The sequence below is a fragment of the Nipponia nippon genome, unplaced genomic scaffold (genome assembly GCF_047370975.1).
Source record: "Nipponia nippon isolate SJK-2023a ecotype South Korea unplaced genomic scaffold, ASM4737097v1 scaffold_3, whole genome shotgun sequence".
NCBI lineage: Eukaryota > Metazoa > Chordata > Aves > Pelecaniformes > Threskiornithidae > Nipponia > Nipponia nippon.
This window is the reverse complement of record NW_028262347.1, coordinates 41,252,424-41,270,743: the sequence shown is the minus strand read 5'-3', so window position 1 is coordinate 41,270,743 and position 18,320 is coordinate 41,252,424. Positions and strand designations below refer to the sequence as shown.

Genomic DNA, 18,320 nt, shown 5'->3' with positions numbered 1-18,320 from the left:
ATCTTGGGAACAACATGAGCAAAGCAATTGCTGTGTTACTCTAAGTAACAAGGGTCTCATACAGGTCAGTTTCCTACACACTCAGATATATTCTGTAAGTCTTAAAGTCATGGGTTTAAAATCAGGGGAAACAGGACAATGACACAATTCTTCAAAAAAAGAAAAAAACGTATTTTAGGAAAACGTATTTTAGGAGAGTTCCCTCTCCTCTTACCCCAAATTTTAAGAAAATCAATAAATAAAAAGTAAAACTGGAGATGTGGATTCTACTTTTGGCTGCGCCAGAAGTGATTTTGGTTAATTTCTGTTGTTCTATGTGTAAAAATGAGTGAAGGGGAGGAATATTCATGTGCCACCCCAGATTAGCAGACGAGATGATGCACAGCAAGAGAGGATGAAAAATACAGTGAATAAGTAATAATTAAATAGCAGAGGCAAGAGATCCTGGACCCAACCTGGTCTCAGTTCAATACATTTTCAGTTAAGTTAATATTGTTTACAGTTCCTGCTCTATGCTATCCACAGCTAAAGTTTCCCTGAGGGGCTTCTGAGTATGGTAAGATAAAAGTAGAAAAAACTGGCTAAATGAAGACAATACTGTGATGAAGGTGCTAGACAGTGTTTTGTGGCTTCTATTTTTGGAGGGTTTCTCCCTTAAAACTTTATTTGCAGATGAACAATCCATATTCTGTGTGACACAATTCTGCATCTAAAAAGTAGAAATAATATTTCTTCCACCTGAATATTTTCTATCTTGTCTAGTTATTCAGTGAAGTAGCTGAGCAAGGACCTGATCTGCATGGTACCAAAACAGAAACAGCAGCAACATGAATGGAGGAAGATACTTTTAATTAAGCAAACAGCACTAAGTAATATGAACACGGACACCAAGTAAACATTCTCATTTGCAATTTTAAGGTCACTTAAAAGCACTTTATAACCCACCCTAAAATAAATTTAAATATAGTTTTCACCCACTTCATGATCCTCTGATATTCCCAGAACAATGTAAAAAGGCTTCAGTTTCAATGAGAATCAAATAAACAAACTTGGCAAGTTACTGATGCGATAATTGCCCACATCTGAAGTATAAATTGCTTTGGAAGCAGAGGAAATTATTAAAGAGGTGCAAAGAATAACTGGAAGTAATAGAATGACTTCAGAAAAAGGAAGACTTAAGCTGAACACTAGGAAAAAGTTATTGACCATCAGATTTAATCAAAAGGTTTTAAGGGGAGCGGTGTAACCCTGTAATCAGGAGCACTGAACCCGGCACTACAAAGCACACCACATGGAACAATCTAATACTAATAAGAGCCCGGATTTGATGACCTAATATGTGTTTTCCACACCTGATTCCTATGGCACTGTAATTTTTCTAGCTGAACAGTGTGCTACTCTATTGTACTGCACAATAAAGAGCATATAACAAAATCAGATGATCGTATTGAGAACAAACCAGCAATAACTTTCAATAAAAATTTCATGTTGCAGTTGAGGACTTCATATTCATCGACAGATTTAATGTGAAACATGAATATGAACCAAACACTATTATTTCCAGATTCATTTACCAGAACTCCATTACAAAGACTCCCTTTTATACAGTACTTTTTATTTCCAGAAAGTGTTAAGAATTTGGATTGCCTTTTAAAGAATACCGTGTAAAGTCACAGATGTAAGCCATGCTGATTACACAGTAGGATTTTATTCATTTTAACCTGAAGGCTATGATTATGCCTCTTATGAGTGCAAGAAAGGGTTTCCTGCCCCTGTAGCAAATTTCTTCAATAACATTTGCATTCAACTCAATATTACTAAACATTCGTAATGCGTTTAAGTTTGAGATAAGAAGATGGAAAAAATGTAAAATAAATTGTAATATGGGTTCATTGCAAAGTTTTCTTATTGATGCAAAAGTTTCAATACACAAAAAGACTCAATTATCCAACATTAGTGAACAGAGGGTTAATACCAAATTTAAAAAAAAATGAAAAAAAAGAAAATGGAAGTATGTGTATATGTGACAGAAGATGATGACTACCAAATTGATTTCAGCCAAAACATTTTTTGACATGAACTTGAACTCAGCATGAATCTGATATAGTTCTGCAATAAATCATTTTCTACAGTAATTAACATGTTTAGTCTACACACCAACAACACACTCACACACAAACATACAGAATATAATCATACAGAAGACAGGGAAGTTGTTCATTGCTACTAATTTTCTCTTCTATCCCCATTTTTAGTTTTCCCAGTTTCTGCATTGGTGATATGTCTTATAGATCTCCATATTATTTGGACTCCAGTTACAATAAAAGTTGCAACTGTCTATGTGAACAACACAAATTCATTGTTTTGAAAAGGAATGCATGGTTTCTGACATTAATATCAAATATCTGAACACCTTTAATACCTGATGACATAGCTCATGTACAATGACCATGGTGACATCCAGTAGGTATGATATAGAAGAAATGCTTGGATCTAGCAGTATCCTTTGCTCCACAAAAACACTCAGTCCCCAGTTCTCCATAGCAGCATATGGATGCTTGGGCACAGCTAACAGATCTAGAAATAGAAAAATATATGTTAACTCCTTGTGGGAGCTACTATACTGAAGAGCTATTGTAAGTAAGGCCATAAATGATTACTAAAAGCACTTTAAATAACATACATGTAATAAACAAAACTTAATTTCAGCTCTCTAGTAATGTAATTTAGGAAACATTAATAAAATATTCATTTTGTATCTTATGCCACTGTTCACACATGATTACCATGTTATTGCTGTAACACAGTACTTGGTATTTCTAAACAGAATCTAGCTTATTTACAATACCTTGTTCATTTACTTCTGGGTTTGATACTGCTTCTCATGTTTACTGTACCATATCAATGTAGTAACACAGACTTTTACCACAGGTATTTTTTCTCTTTTCATTAAAGTGACTGCTTTATGAACATCTTGCACACCAAACTGTATGTAAGGACTGACATTAAGGGGAGCACTGAAGAAATGCTGTTTCATAACAACCAGAAAGATGGCAAACTGTTCAGGATCAACAGTTCTTACAAAACAAGGCATCTTTCAGTGTGCACTATTGCTAGCATGCATCTTCTGAGAACAGGACTGCTGACAGCCACCTCTCAGCCCCGCAGGCTGGAACAGTGGTGCCATACACAACTTCAGGAATATTACTTCAGTTCTGTATTCAATAAGTGACAAAATTTTAGGAAGAAGATGGGAAGGTCCTTCATCAGGTAAAAAAAAAAAAAAAGCCGTGAGGAATTTCTCTCAGTGGCATGAGGTTGAACAAAACAATACTACAATGTCTATCTAGGTGTTGGAAAAATCTTACTGCAGAAGATTGAGAAGGAACTAAAATTGACTACCAGTCTGGAAATAAATCTAAAATTACCGTAAATTGACATAGAGAATAAACCAATACACAATGCTGCTTCATGGCAAAAACACCTGAAAGAGCCTAGAAAAAACTTGTATGTGTACAAGAACCCCACTGCAACCTATGTACAAAGCAGGCAGAATTTTGGAAGCTATACCGTCACATCAGCATGGTGCTCCCTCCAGTCAAACTAATTAGCCTGGCTTCTTAATTAATTAGCCTGGCTGCCACACTCCGCTCACTTGGCTGTATTACTTCTGGTTCCAAAGCTAGTTCATTCACAGTCAGCACAAGTATGTCTAGGTGGTACTTCACTGGGTGGGATGAAAGGTCTCTAGGTTGACTTCCTAATCTAAAGAAGAAAAATTCTGACCTCCTTATTCTAAAGAATACTCTAAATTATATCACAGCACTGACACATCTCCTAGGTTTGTCTGTTTTGGCTTGCTGATACATGTGGTGGAACTGGCTTGAGAACAACCTGACAGCAGGAGCTCTACTTGAGGATTCACAGGAAGTTGCCACTGAAATATCAGGAATGGAGAACTTGGATATATTCCAGCACTCCCAAAAAGGGCCTGCTGCAGGAAGCATAAAAATACCAGCCTTCTAGTGGAATCACAGAGAGAGTCTAGCAGCTATTTCCAAATACAAGCAAACCGAAAATATTCAAATTGCAAACAGAGATATACTACAAATGGTAAAGAATAAATATTTTCTATAAAGGCAGACACTAGAACAAGAGCCTAATTAAAGAAAATAAAGCAAAAATCCAAAATACGGTGTTCAAGATTAGACATGTGAGTAAATTCAAAATTACATGCTTTCCTTTTCTTCTTCAGTTGAAGATCAAACGGTACTAATTTTTTAGAATAACGGCAATTTGTTATAAATAACATGCAAAATGAAAAACTCCTGTCTGCCGCACAAAGAAGGGACAAGGATGAAAAAAAAAAGGACATGAAGGCTACTGGGTGAAATCACTGAAGTCAATGGAGAATCTTCATTAACATTAAATGGGAATCTCTCCCATTCTCAACTCTGTAAAGAAAGCCGTAACTTTTCCTACAGTGATTAAACTTTCCTCCAGAAGGCATCTTCAGAAGAAGAATACAGAGAGACTCCATTCTTATTTACAATTACCAATTCAGTTTTCAGCAATTCCCCTCAAATAAGCAATGTGACACTGAAATAGAACTAGCATGAAAGTAAAACCAGTTCCTTACTTTTAACTGATCCTTTTGTTTCTCTCCTTTGGGCTCATTTGTAGTTTTTGGTCTTTCTTGCCAGTCATCATGGCCAGATTTTGCCAGTGTCAGCCAGTAATAAACTGGAATAACTGTGGAACTGGGAAACTAGGGTGAGGTCTCATACTAAACACCTTTACAGGCTAATTATAGACTGTCTTTCACTATTTCTGTCATTGGTATTGGTCTGCTGGTTTAGACTGATACTTTATAGCACTGACATACCAATAAAACCTTCCAATCTGATGGACGGCTAACTGCCTTGCAGGTAGACAACCGCAGAGGGATATTCTAAATCACTTTCACCCAACACAGCCCCGTTGCTCTGCAAGCCTGGAAACTCCTCTCATGCATCAGCTAATGCTTAAAGGGCTTTTCTGAACAGACAAAACAAAACGCAACCCTGTCGGCTTACAGAATGCTAATCCTCACAGGTGACATGAGCATGCCAATAATGCTGAATGAATTAAGAAGTGTACTACAACATATGAACACACTCCTACCTTTTCCTAGTGCAGGATCTGATGCACTGCACTTTAATGCCAAAACAGAGACTTTCCTAATCTCCAGTGACTGACAGAATGGACTCTGAACATACTCATTATCACAAAATGAGACATCTTTTGCTTCTCATTGTTCATGTCTAAACTCTGAATGTCCAAGTCTTGGTGTTAATTTAGAAATTAAATTATTCAGTGGTTGATCTTGATTGCTCCACAAATTTCTACTACCTTTAAATAAAATTCCAAACATGCCTAGTTTAGTGGTAAAAGACACAATAATCTATATCTTTCTCTGGGGAGTCATAAGCATTTGATTTCAGAGGAACAATGTTTGATGTTCAAGTCTCAACATAAGAATTTGTATTTCCCTCTGTTTATCATACCATTAGAGCACTGATGAAGGTATCCTGTGCTCCTGGAGGTGACATCTGTTAAGGTTTTAGTGTAATTTTTCAGGAGCAAGGTACAATAGGAGGGGTGATGATGCACGTTTTGACAGAAATAGTATTCACACATACTGCACAGAAGTGTTCTGCACTAACTGCAAAATGTGAACTACTGAATATATAACAGCTTGTGTGCATGCTGCATCCAGTTACTCTGCACACTATTTAATTAAATTCTTTGTAAAGCACTTGTGAATGTTTGATTATGTGGATATTGCTGGGGAAATAGAAATGCGTGTTATTGCTTGCAGAGAATAATATCCTCATACATCATAAAACTGTTACTCGAGATTTCCTGATACAGCAGTGGAGAGAGTCCTGTGTATTGCTGGAATGATAGAGGGTTTCCACTTCTTGGCCTTCACAGAGACTAAATTCATGACCAAGAAGTAAAATCTATGCAGCTAAAATAAAATCACAAGAAAAGCCATCGGGACAGAAACATGTTGGAATTTCACACTAACATACTATTCTGATACAATTATTAGAATACAAGGAAAGCATTTGGATGTTTTTAAATCTGTTTCTGTGGGAATCTCATTAAAAACGTTTCAAGTTACAAAAACTGTACATAGCTCAACAGCTTCTTTTATTTCCAAACATTTAATTAAGGCATCATAACTATGTGAGCTTACATCAAAATACAATTGTCTGACATTATTAGCAAGTATCATCATAGTGCAAAATACAAATTAGCAATTTAACACCTAAGTTGGTCACAAAGCAAATCAATATTCGATGTTTTTTTAACTTTATCTACGAACTTAGTATCTGTGCAATTTGAACAAATGATACTATTTTTCCTTTTCCCCCCACTCAGGTATAGTATTTTCTAGGCACCCTTAAAAACCATTAAATTCCCCAAAGCACACAACTGGGAACATCACTCTTGCTTTAAATGAGAGCAGGGTTAGAACTGAATAGGACTAAACGCGAAAGAAGATCCAACTCTCTCATGCAGAGTACCCTGAATTCAGGGGTCCTTCCCCCCACCTTTTCTACCACTGCGATTCCACTATGTTTAACCACCTCGGTTTGAAGTCTGATGGGGATACTGGTATAACAGACACACATCCTTACTATACATATGAGTGTGTGTATAAACACAGAAAGACAAACAGACATCCACATGCACGAACACATTTATTAATATTACGTACTGCAATTTTATTTGTTTTAGCTGCTGGTTGAAATGCAACTGAGGGCTAGATCCTGCAGAACATTATGACTATTAAATTTCTAATACTCAAGGTGGAAGACAAAAAGCACCTGCTAGGGGGAAAAAAAGTAACTAACTAAATGTGTGAACAATTTCTGCAAATTTTCTGTTATCATACATAAGTCTCCCAAACAAATCTGAGAGCCCTAAAACACTGCAACTTGTAAATGAGAACATACAGTGAGAAACAAGAATTTTCTGTCAAGCTTCTTTACACATATATTTTCCTTGATAAAACCAGGAGGCACACAGAGATAAACTGTTCACTCCATGAACTCCATGTTTTTTCCTTATAATCTCCATTTTTATTACAAAAAGGACACTATAAAAATAATTTCAATTTACTTATGTGCCTCTCACAACATTATTTTCATTCATTTCTTCAGAGAGGCTTTCTTCAAGATTTCTTGCTACCAGGTATTTCACTTTTTTGACAACAATTTCAACAAATTAAAAGAAAGCATGGACTAATATCAGTTTATTTTAATCTTGACAAATGAAAACACGAAGTATGGTTTTGCCCTTTCCTAATGCTGCATAGCTTTATTAAATCTCTCTAAAGGTCTTGTGCAATTTCCTAAATGAATGTTGTACAAAAAAAAGAACTATTTACTAAAAGGGTTTATATTTCTGCCACTCAGATTCCTTAATCGAAGCCATTTCTTTTACTAAGAATAAGTAGAAGATGCTTTTCTGTAATGGACTACTATTTAATGACTTACACAGATTTTAAGGAACAAGACAACTACCAAAACGACAGCTCTGGTTAAAAAACATTAAGTCAAACAGTAGTTATTGTAAGATATATCCAAATTTTCTACTGATAAAGAACTGCTGATAACAGTACTTACAGGAAATATCTAAATTGGCTACTGAGAAACTTTCTTTTCTGCACTCTTTGCTTAGTATACGACAGAGAAGTTTGTGCTGGAAATCTTCGACTAACATTTCTGTTTACCCAAACGCTTATTCTGGCACCCATCAGTTTTTATCTCAGGGACTACACCACCAATATCCTCCTGCGAGCATGACACTTACCAACCCACACGGACGTTAGCCTGCAGAGTTAATGCAAAGGTCTAAAACTGTTTGCCATTATTTCAGTCAAATCAAATGGCTTGTTGCAGACCCGGAGGAGAAATCACTGACACACAGCAGTTTATTGCTGAGTTTTTCATTGCTTCTTATTGCTGTACAAAGTATTACTTAACATTAACTGACACGAACAATGGATGGATTTCCAGAGTGTTTGATACGAATAGCAGATGTTTAATGCAATGTGAATACTAAAGAATCCGAGAGGGAAAAAAATGTGGGAGAGAGAGCTGGGGAGGGTAAGGGGGAAGAATAAGCAGTAATATAGGAAGAAAAACTTTGCTATTTTCTCAAGCAACTGAGCCTCGACACTGGGTGATGGCTAGTTTACAGTTTAAGAAAATAAAATAGAAACCCATTGCTTTTATTTGACATGCATATTATTAAATTGCTTTCAATTTTCATAACCTCAATCTATAGATCATTGCTTTGTTATTTCAAAGTATATCAAATGATTCAACATTAAAATGAAAAATGAATGCAATTGCCCATTGAGGCTGAATTATGTATTATCTTGGTTGTATTGATCTCTACATGAACAATGCCTTTCTTTTAAGTAATACCTGGACAGATCATTATGAATTGCTGCACAGTAACAAATAAGGGGAAAAAAATCTTTCATGACGTTTCTTTATAAATATAAACCTTTTTTCCCAGCCTCCACTCTAATGTGGGTATTCTAAACTCTTCTTAGACATACATTAGAACAAAGCGTTACACGGAGCAAACCAAGACACAGACTGAAATCAGCTCAGGTTTCTGCTACTCCAAGTTACAGGGCTAATACTGTATGTGCACCCCTTACAGTATATACACAACAGATGAACAGAGAAAATACATTCCAACTCTCAACACTGAAAGATCTGGAGAGAGGAAAAAACAAGAAAGACTTTTGTTGCCTTCATAAATACTGTTTCTAACGTAAATACTGAGAGCATCGACATGATGGAAAATTGCCAACAGCCATTTTCCTACCACCACAGTTAATAGAGCATGAGAATTCTACAGCTAAAAACAACACACCACTGATTACTGAGCACTTCCAGTATGAATACTGCCACAAAGAAAATGATCAAGTGCTACTGCCGTATTCCTTCCCTTTGCTGCAAAACCGAGGTGCAAGTATACAGAAAACTCCAGAAATCCATACTGCTTAAGAATTATAACAATGAGGCAAAATAAATCTTTTCATCTGCCATACATAAAACTGATCTGCATCACAGCGATAAAGACATGAATGTTTCCATTAGTACAACACTCTATATACCCAGATTTACCGTTTTTATGTTTGCTTTAAAGTGAGATCATATTCACAGGTGATGGGCACAGTTCAGCCGTGAAAGTCAAAACAGGAATTTTGGGAAGACAGGCAGGTGTCTCACATTACCAGTGTCTCAAAAATATGTATCACAACATTCCACCTGGAGGTAAAATTACAATACAGATAATCATATGCACTACATCTGAAGGCAATGTTTTCGTGGGGACTGTATCTATTTGTTGTCTCCTCTCCTCCAGAACAAGATGAAGAAATATGAACGGACTGTCCTGGATAGCTCCAGAGATATTGTTTTTAGGTCTTGCTGCTTATCCTAAGCCCTAATATAAAGTTTGCCTTACATTCTTATGCAAATTCTTTAGATAATATTACATTATGATAAATTTTTACTGTCCTAACAAAAATATTTGCTCTTCTCTTTCTGATTTGTTAGTTTAAGAGTTAAAGAAGTTATCAGAACACTTTTCTGATAAAAGACAGCATGTATCTATGTATTCATTGGTTTATTGAATACACCAAGAATCAATAACTTTCTGTGATATATCACAAAAAAAACATCATCCTGAATTCTAGAGAAACACAAATAACAGAGGACTCATTCTGTTCTCATGCAAGCCCACACCTTCCCCTCCCGACTCGTGCCTAAGGATGTAACTGCTTAAACTAAGTTTTGTCACAGAATTCATATTCACCCTTACAAGAGGCTCACAGTAACACCCCAATGGACCAGTGGGACCAAAATGTGAAAGTCAAAGCTGAACTTCTTGGTGCATTTAGATATCCTGGACAGACTCAACTAAGTGAATTTACTCCTTCATTCTGTTCCAGGTCAGCATGGGCAGAGACTGCCAGCAACATGCTGTGCAGTTACCCATCACAGGTGAAAAATCACAGTTAAAAAGCAGGCATACAAAATTGTGACAGAAAAAAATCATCCTTCTCTACACAGTTACTCCAGATTTCCCACAGTAAAACGCAGTGTCAGGACCTGAACCTCTAAGAAGCTTCCCTTCCCTGGTGCAGGAAGGCTGAGCAACGGGCTCCACTCATCCCACATCCTGGTATATAGAGGCAGGCAGTAATATGTCTCTGAATAAAGGGTCTTTTTAAAGCATCTTGGGCCCAGTTACTACTGACCCCCACATGATTGTCAGCAGGAGGGGGAAAAAAAGAGGAATTAAAAGAAACAAACAGGATGGAAAAGAGTAGCTGAAACTTCCACCAGAACTGAAAATCTCTCTGAGCCTGAAAAACACTGGGAAGAGATGGAAATGGTGCTTTATTCTGCACCTGGAAGTAACAGGTACTAGTGAAGAGAAAGACAGTAATTAGAAAGCAGCCTTATTTCTAACAGTTGTGGTTTCAGGTATACTTGAGGTGTTTAATAGTTTCAATTAACTCAGAAAGTAGAACCCAAATATGAAAATGTGTTACAAAAAAGGAATACTGCAAACCATGTAAAAATAAAACTCTAGAAAGATATGTTTTTAATATGAAGTTACAAAAGACAAGTGACACACTAAAGAGAGGCTGATGACTGATACAAACTGAACTGTACTACAGAAGTTTGGCAAGGAGCTAACAAGAGCTGAGAACAGAAGAGGTTGTGACAGACCTGGGACAAGTACTTCAACGGAAGACTATCGGGAGATTCAGAAAGAAGGAAAAGCAGAGCCTGACAAACAACAGGAGTCATCCAGTCCAGAACAAAGTTTATAGAGATCAGACAGATCTCTGACACAGTGAGTAAGACTGATAATCCAATATCCCACCAGAAAAGAAACCCGAGACAGAAAATCATGCAGAGCTCAGAGAGCATGTGGAGCTGCACAGACAATGACAGCCTGGACAAGCGACAGTCCTCCGCAGTGTGGGGGAAGAAATACTGGAAAGGTGATGGATTAAATCTCTTCCCTCCACCGATGGACTGACTGTATTGACAAAGGGGATGATGACAGCAACACCAACTCCTATTAGTATTTCCTGGGCACTTTTATCATATAGAAATGCCCTAGGGTATGGTATTGCTACAGTTTTATATAGAATATGCCTTGTTAGTTCCTTTAAATCACATTTAAGCCAAAAGGTCAAAAATCGGTAACAAATTTTATCAATAACTTTCAAACCAGACAACGCCGTAATGAATGCTTACAAAAGTTACCACCAAATAGACAAAAATCTATGCTTAATGTATTTACACTGATCCATACTTACATGCATATTGAGCTGGCACTGAAAAGCAGGCAATCACAGCTCCGGTGCTTGTGCACACCTTATGTTTCATGTTTTCCCTATCATCGAAAAATTATTCAGAAGTTCTGGTCTGAGAATTCATCTGCAAGAGATTAACTTCTCACAGAGCACTTTCAGGTGCACTCCTCCACTCCCTCTTAGATCTTCATATTCCTGCATGTCCCTTGGTTAAACCAGAACAGGCTTTAACCAATCTCACCTTTGAAATGTTTCTGGGATCTAAACAGACTTAATCTTTCATCCTGATTCATTCTGTTTCCCCCATTTTTGAGACAGTCTGTCCATATTTCTTAATAGTGTTTGTTCACTTGCTTAGATATGCAAATATCTGTTTGTTAGACTAGAAATCATCTTCCATACTAAACTGGCTGGTAAGCAGCTTCTTACTTCAATGACTTCAATGACGGGATAAAAACATTTTCCCCTCCCTTTGGTAATTCATTTGCATTTTTCAGTGTGTAATGTAACCTCCACTGGAGCTTACATTCTGTATCAATCTTTACCTGCATTACACAAAGATCTAAATAGAATAAAATGTATGCAGCTCATTACTGGCTGCTACCTGAGACCAGTAATGCTAACACCCCAGTAATGAACCACTTTGGGATAATAGTGGGCTTGCAGCAACTGATCCCCATTGCAGCCTCGCTGCTCTCTAAATCAGAGTAAGACTACATAAAGATGGTATGTCTTCCCTTGCTTTTGCACAAGCAAGAACCTATGTAAAATTGGAACAGTTTTTTACTGCCTACAAGGGGAGATATTTTGAGAGACCATTGATGTCAAATATTTCTATGTTAGATGAATATGCAAAATTCTGGCAGATGCCATTTGTAAAGGTTATGCATTCATCTTGTGATAGCACAGACAGGGTATCAAGTTTTACACAGTAACACTTCATCTGGGAAAAAGCAGGAAGAGAGAGTGGCAAGAGGCTTGGGACAACTTTGGAAAGATTAAAAAAATGGCAAGCTAAAACTAAACTGAAAAAAAAAAGCATAAAGGGCATGCAATGGGAGTACTGTACTGGAAGTACAGAGAGCTGTTAATGCACAAAAGGTACACAGGCAAACCACAAGGACAGCATCATCATCATGTCTAGCCAATAGAAAAGATACTGAGATTCCTTGAAGTAATGGATTAGGTGACCAAATTTGTGCCAAATGTAGGGTTTTTTAATTAGCAACTACTGTAAGCACTACTGAGAAATCCCATTGGAAAAGTCCATGAAAAGGCAACAAGAATTGAAAGAGTGAAATAAAAAGATGTCCCTGCAATCCCACAGCCAATTCAGAAACAGTATGACAGGAAACATAAAACTAAATTCTTCAAGTACCTTGAATGTGGTATCAGTGCAGTGTTCTAACAGAATCACAGAATGGTTGAGATTGAAAGGGACCTCTGGAGGTCATCTTCTCCAATCCCCCTGCTCAAGCAGGGCCACCTAAAGCTGGTTGCCCAGGACTGTGTCCAGACAGCTTTTTAACATCTCCAAGGACTGAGACTCCACAACCTCTGGGCAACCTGTGCCAGTGCTCGGTCACCCTCACTGAAAAAAAAGTGTTTCCTGATGTTCAGAGGGAATCTCCTGTGTTTCAGTTTGTGCCCATTGCCTCTTGTCCTGTCACTGGGCACCACTGAAAAGAGCCTGACGCCGTCTTCCTTGCACCCTACCTTCAGGTATTTATACACATTGATGAGATTCTCCTCTGAGCCTTCTCTTCTCCAGGCTGAACAGTCCCAGCTCTCCCAGCCTCTCCTCATAGGAGAGATGCTCCAGTCCCTTAATCATCCTTGTGGCCCTTCACTGGACTCTCTCCAGTATGACCATGTGTCTCTTGTATTGTAGAGGCCAGAACTGGACACAGCACTCCAGGTGTGGCCTCACCTGTGTTGAGAAGAGGGGAAGGATCACCTTCCTTGACCTGCTGGCAACACTCCTCCTAATGTAGCCCAGGACACCATTAGCCTTCTTGGCTTTGAGGGAACAGTGATGGCTCATGGTCAACTTCATGTCCACCAGCTCCTTTCTGAAAAGCTGCTTTCCAGCCGGTCAGCCTCCAGCATATAGTGGTGCACAGGGTTGTTCCTTCCTAGGCACAGGTCTTCGCATTCCACTTCGTTGAACTTCACGAGGTTCCTGTCAGTCCATTTCTCCAGCCTGTCAAGCTCCCTCTGGGTGGCAGCACAACCCTCCAGTGCATCAGCCACTCCTCCCAGTTTTGTGTCCCACCATCGAGATCATTAATGAGGATGTTGAACAGGACTGGACCCAGCACTGACCCCTCAGGTACACTGCTAGTGACTGGCCTCCAACTAGACCTCCTACCACTAATCATTACTGTCTGTGCCCAGCTGTTCAGCCAGTTTTCAATCCACCTCACTGTCTGCTCATCTAGCTCATACTTCATCAGCTTCTCTACAAGGATGTTATGGGAGACAGTGACAAAAATCTTACTAAAGTCCAGGTAGACAATGTCCACTGCTCTTACCTCATCTGCCAAGCTGGTCATTTCATCATAGAAGGTTATCAGGTTGGTCGAGCATGACTGCCCCTTCATGAATCCGTGCTGACTGCTCCCAATCACTGTCTTGCCTTCATGTGCCAGGAAATGGTTTCCAAGATCAGTTGTTCTATCACCTTCCCAGAGATCAAGGTGAGGCTGGCTGGCCTGTAGTTCCCTGGGTCCTCCTTCTTACCCTTCTTGAAGACAGGAGTGACATTTGCTTTCTTCAGACACCTGTCCCAATCGTCATGGTCTTTCAAAGATAATTGAAAGTGGCCTCACAATGACATCAGCTAGCTCCCTCAACATTCATGGGTGCATCTCATCAGGGTACATGGACTTATGCATGAAACCAACATACGGTTAAAACTAGACACCACTGTCACGGGCACTAACAAAAATTTGGAAGTCAATATTCAAGGAAAGAAGGAACTTCCCTAATATAGCCCTAATATAGCACATCTCTCTTCAAAGAGATCTTGTTTTTTGTTAAAAAAAGGTGAGAAAATCTCCCCTTATTTCCAGAACATAAAACAGAGATTTTTGTGTGTGTGTTACAAATGCATGAATCCTAGTTCAAATCTTCATAGTTTTACCAAATCAGACAAGTGCTCTGGATTAACTGACAGATAGGCAGGGAACAAAATCCAGAGCTAGATACTGTCTACACCAACAACAAAAAGGTTGTTATCAGAGAAAATATGGCCCGTAACTGCCAGAGAACTGAAGCCTTTCAGAAAGTAATCAATGCTTTTAGGATAGGATGGCCAAGGCAGCATATTGCTGTCACTCCAGACAAGTATTTACTGAGGATAGAGGCACACTTTCTACAGTTCCCTAAAAGAATGAAGAAATAAGGAAAGTAATTAAGCACTCAAAAAAAACCCTAAGCAATGACTCCTGAGACATCACAATGAATTAACCATCTCCATGTAGGCATAATACCAGTATTTTATGGTAAACTCATAAATTTGAACAAATCAGAGATTAATTGTACACTTTTCCTAAGTTTGGCTTGTCAGTATGGTTAAAAAAACTGGTTAAATGATTGGTGAATTTATGTAATCTGAAAGTCCTTATTATGTTATTATTACATTTTACCTGAAGAAAAAAAGACCAGACAGTGGGAATTTGAGTGATAAGTGGTTCTGCTTCCCAGACAAAATTATTACAAGTAGGGACTCAGTCTAAGTCCGTGTTCTGGTCAGAAGAGGAAGTTCTAGACACTTCTGTGCAGACAGGCCATCCTGGATTTAACGTGATGCACATAACATACTTCCACATTTAAACCTATAGGCAAGGTAATGCTTCTAAGGCATTTTTTAGTGAATCAATGTGGGAGGCTATGTGCCTCCTAGCTGAAGACTACGGGTGGAGCCAGGGTCTGTCTTCTTCACTCTTCTCTATACTCTTTACCAACCTCATTTTCCTTGGGCTGAGACCTGACTTACAGGAACTCCACCCCACACTAGAGACTTCAGTGCAAGCTGGCACTGTAGTCTGTGAGCATGGTCCTCCCCTCATGACCTCTCTTGTCTAGCACAGTCCCCCAACCCAGCATTCCCATTTGGGGACCTCACTCCAGGCACATGAAGACAGCATCAGTCAGCTCTTGACAAGGAAATAGGCTTGGACGGAGGTCAAGCCAGGCAGGATAATAAAGGCCCAGGAGCAAAAGTATTACAACAAAGCAATAGCATGAACATCTAATAATCTGTAATGTAGAACTACCTACATCTGGAGTTGCAACACAACCATTCTGTTGATGTACAACCCGTCACTGCTATTGGGTATGAATTAAACGAATTTCTTCAGTAAGTATGACTTTCTGACTTCTGAACTAATAAATCTCACCCCCTCAAATTTAGTTCTTCAACATTAATTGAAAAAGGAGAGTCAGCTTTCCTGGTTCTTCAACTCCATGTTGAACAAGTCATGGAACTAAACTAAACAGAATATACCAATATAAATAGAACTTTATTCTTCCAATAGCACAAGAAGTTATAATTATCCAAAACCAATACAACACTTCAACATTCTATTTTTTATGGAGTTTAGCAAATTACCTTTCCAAATTTAGTAGTCTGTCTTCTTTAAGACTTCAGCGGAACAGTAAACTGTTTGAATATTACCTCATATTTAAAGTAGCACAAAAGAACACAGGTCAGTCAGGCTCCCAAAAATCCACTACAATTTACAATCTGAGCTCAAAAGAGAATATTTTATGCTTAAAGTCAGATTTAAACTTTGAAAAATCTGATTTAAATTATGTTTTAAATAACAGCATTTTGTACATTTTTACTAACATATTTGCTGTAAAATATGTTTCTGTTAGAGTGCACGTTTTACTCAGAATGCTACTCTGGAGTAAACATGGAACTTGTGTCATGTCCAAAGGAAATAATTTTTTTCTGTACTCAACAACCATAAGAAATGCAAACAAAAAAAGAGGCTATTCTTACTTCTTCTCCAGATATTTTGCGTTTCACAGATTTCAGGGTGATGACCAAAGAGCTAAGCAGGTAGCTGGGAACACCAGAAAAGTACTAGTTTGAGCTAAAAAAAGACTGGATTACTTCTGAAGAAACAAAGATTCAGTGCTGATGGAACTGAAAGATCTTGCCTCAGAGTACCAAGAAATGCAGTGGGAAAAGCTGAAAAGTATTGCCAGAAGGCTTGAGAGACACAGTTGAAATAGATGAGAAACACAGAGAGACAAACTGAGAAACAAGTCAAAGAAATGAAAAATTTGTCTGAGACAGCCAGTAAGGGCCTAGAAGCTGAGGAAATGTTGCCGAAGGGACTATGAATACGAACAGGAGAAACATTTTGAGAGGATAAAGAAAAGAGAGAGCAAATGAACGCAGATAGAGAATACAGGCTTAATCCTGAGTACATGATTTAATTACACTTATTTTAACACACCTAGCTAGGACACACTTGCAACTCCTCAGACTCATTCCAATAAGGTTTTGCATATCTTCAATGCATAGAACAAGAGGAAACAAAAAACGTGTAAAAGCCCATCTTTTACACTACTCAAGTATAAAGAGTTGAAAGAGCTGAAGCTTCATGAGGTATCAAAATAACTCACTTCAGCAACTGTTTGGTTATTAACTAGAGATGTCAACACTTTAGATGTTCATGCACTCTGCCTTTCTGAAGAATTTTACATAGCCAGAAGGGCTGCAGAGAAGATCTCGGGAACTCTGGAAATTAATAAAACCTTGGGAGAACTGTAGCTTGAGGATTACTGAAGGAATAGCTTTACATGGTGAAGTTGTATTTGAGATCAAACTATATACACAAAAGGCAGCGACAAAGAGAATTCAATGACCACACGAGCATCAAAGATGTTGAAGGAAAAAAACAGCAGTTAAATAAGCTGAACTAGCAAAAGAAGCCATAACAAAGAAATGTGAGTAAAGTGAAGGTAAAGCAGACAGAAATTCAGTACAACCAATTGCACCTATCAGGTAACAGAAGCTCAGAACCTTCTTGATCAGCCCTTTTATTGGCAACAAGAAATAGATTAAAACAGATGTAGCATGTTCTTCTCCCACAAGAGTACTAGTTGTCCAAGTACAATCTTGTCTATGCCCCTTGGAGATAAATATCTGCTCTCAGTACTACTAGCCCACTGAATACATAAACTTTTCCAATTATACAGAAATCAGAATGGTTTCTCTGAGTAGAATTTCATTCCCTGCATCACAGATTTAAACATTAAAGTTATATTAAAGAACCATAACAAAGTTAGGTTCACAAACCTCATCTAAACTTGATAACCTATGAATAATTTACATTAAAATAATATAGTTTTCATTTTAAAGTGTTTCTATTATAACAACTTTTCTCTTTTAGAATCATAATTTTTCCATACCATCTTGCTTCATTATTATTTACAGAAAAAACCAATTTCTGATCATTCCACTTAAAAGAAAAAAAATCCAATTAAAGATTTTGCTACATCAGTAATGTTTGATGAAGACTATGGAAAGTTTTTCTTTTCAGAAAATGTAAGAATAACTTGCACAGAATAAGTATTGCAATCTATTAGAGGAAAGAGAGAATAACCTGCTAGATCTTCAGTATAATGGAAAGCACAAAAGAACAACTGGTATGGGATCAGGATTTAATAGTCCTTGAATCTAGACAGTCATTTTGTTCTGGCTCCTATCAACACAGTTCAGACTACACAGATAATTCAATGTGCACCACAGCAGTGTTCTTAAAAATCTTAATAATACCATTATTAATACCAGAGAACCACCACAGTCCTCTAGTGAACTTAGCAAGCCAGCACCCCAAGTCATCAAATCATCTGCACTGAAAGTATGCAAGATTCACACTGAAGT

The 18,320-nt window shown here is 37.9% G+C and overlaps 1 protein-coding gene across 2 annotated transcripts in view; it reads right to left on the bottom strand.

Annotated features, from left to right (window-relative positions):
* Positions 1–18,320, bottom strand: part of TRHDE (thyrotropin releasing hormone degrading enzyme) — a 223,567-nt gene that overhangs the window by 135,486 nt on the left and 69,761 nt on the right. For both annotated transcript variants that reach the window (XM_009463186.2, XM_087766876.1), the window contains exon 4: positions 2,423–2,577. In XM_009463186.2, the coding sequence (XP_009461461.2) occupies positions 2,423–2,577 (155 nt within the window). The remainder of the gene's footprint in view (positions 1–2,422; positions 2,578–18,320) is intronic.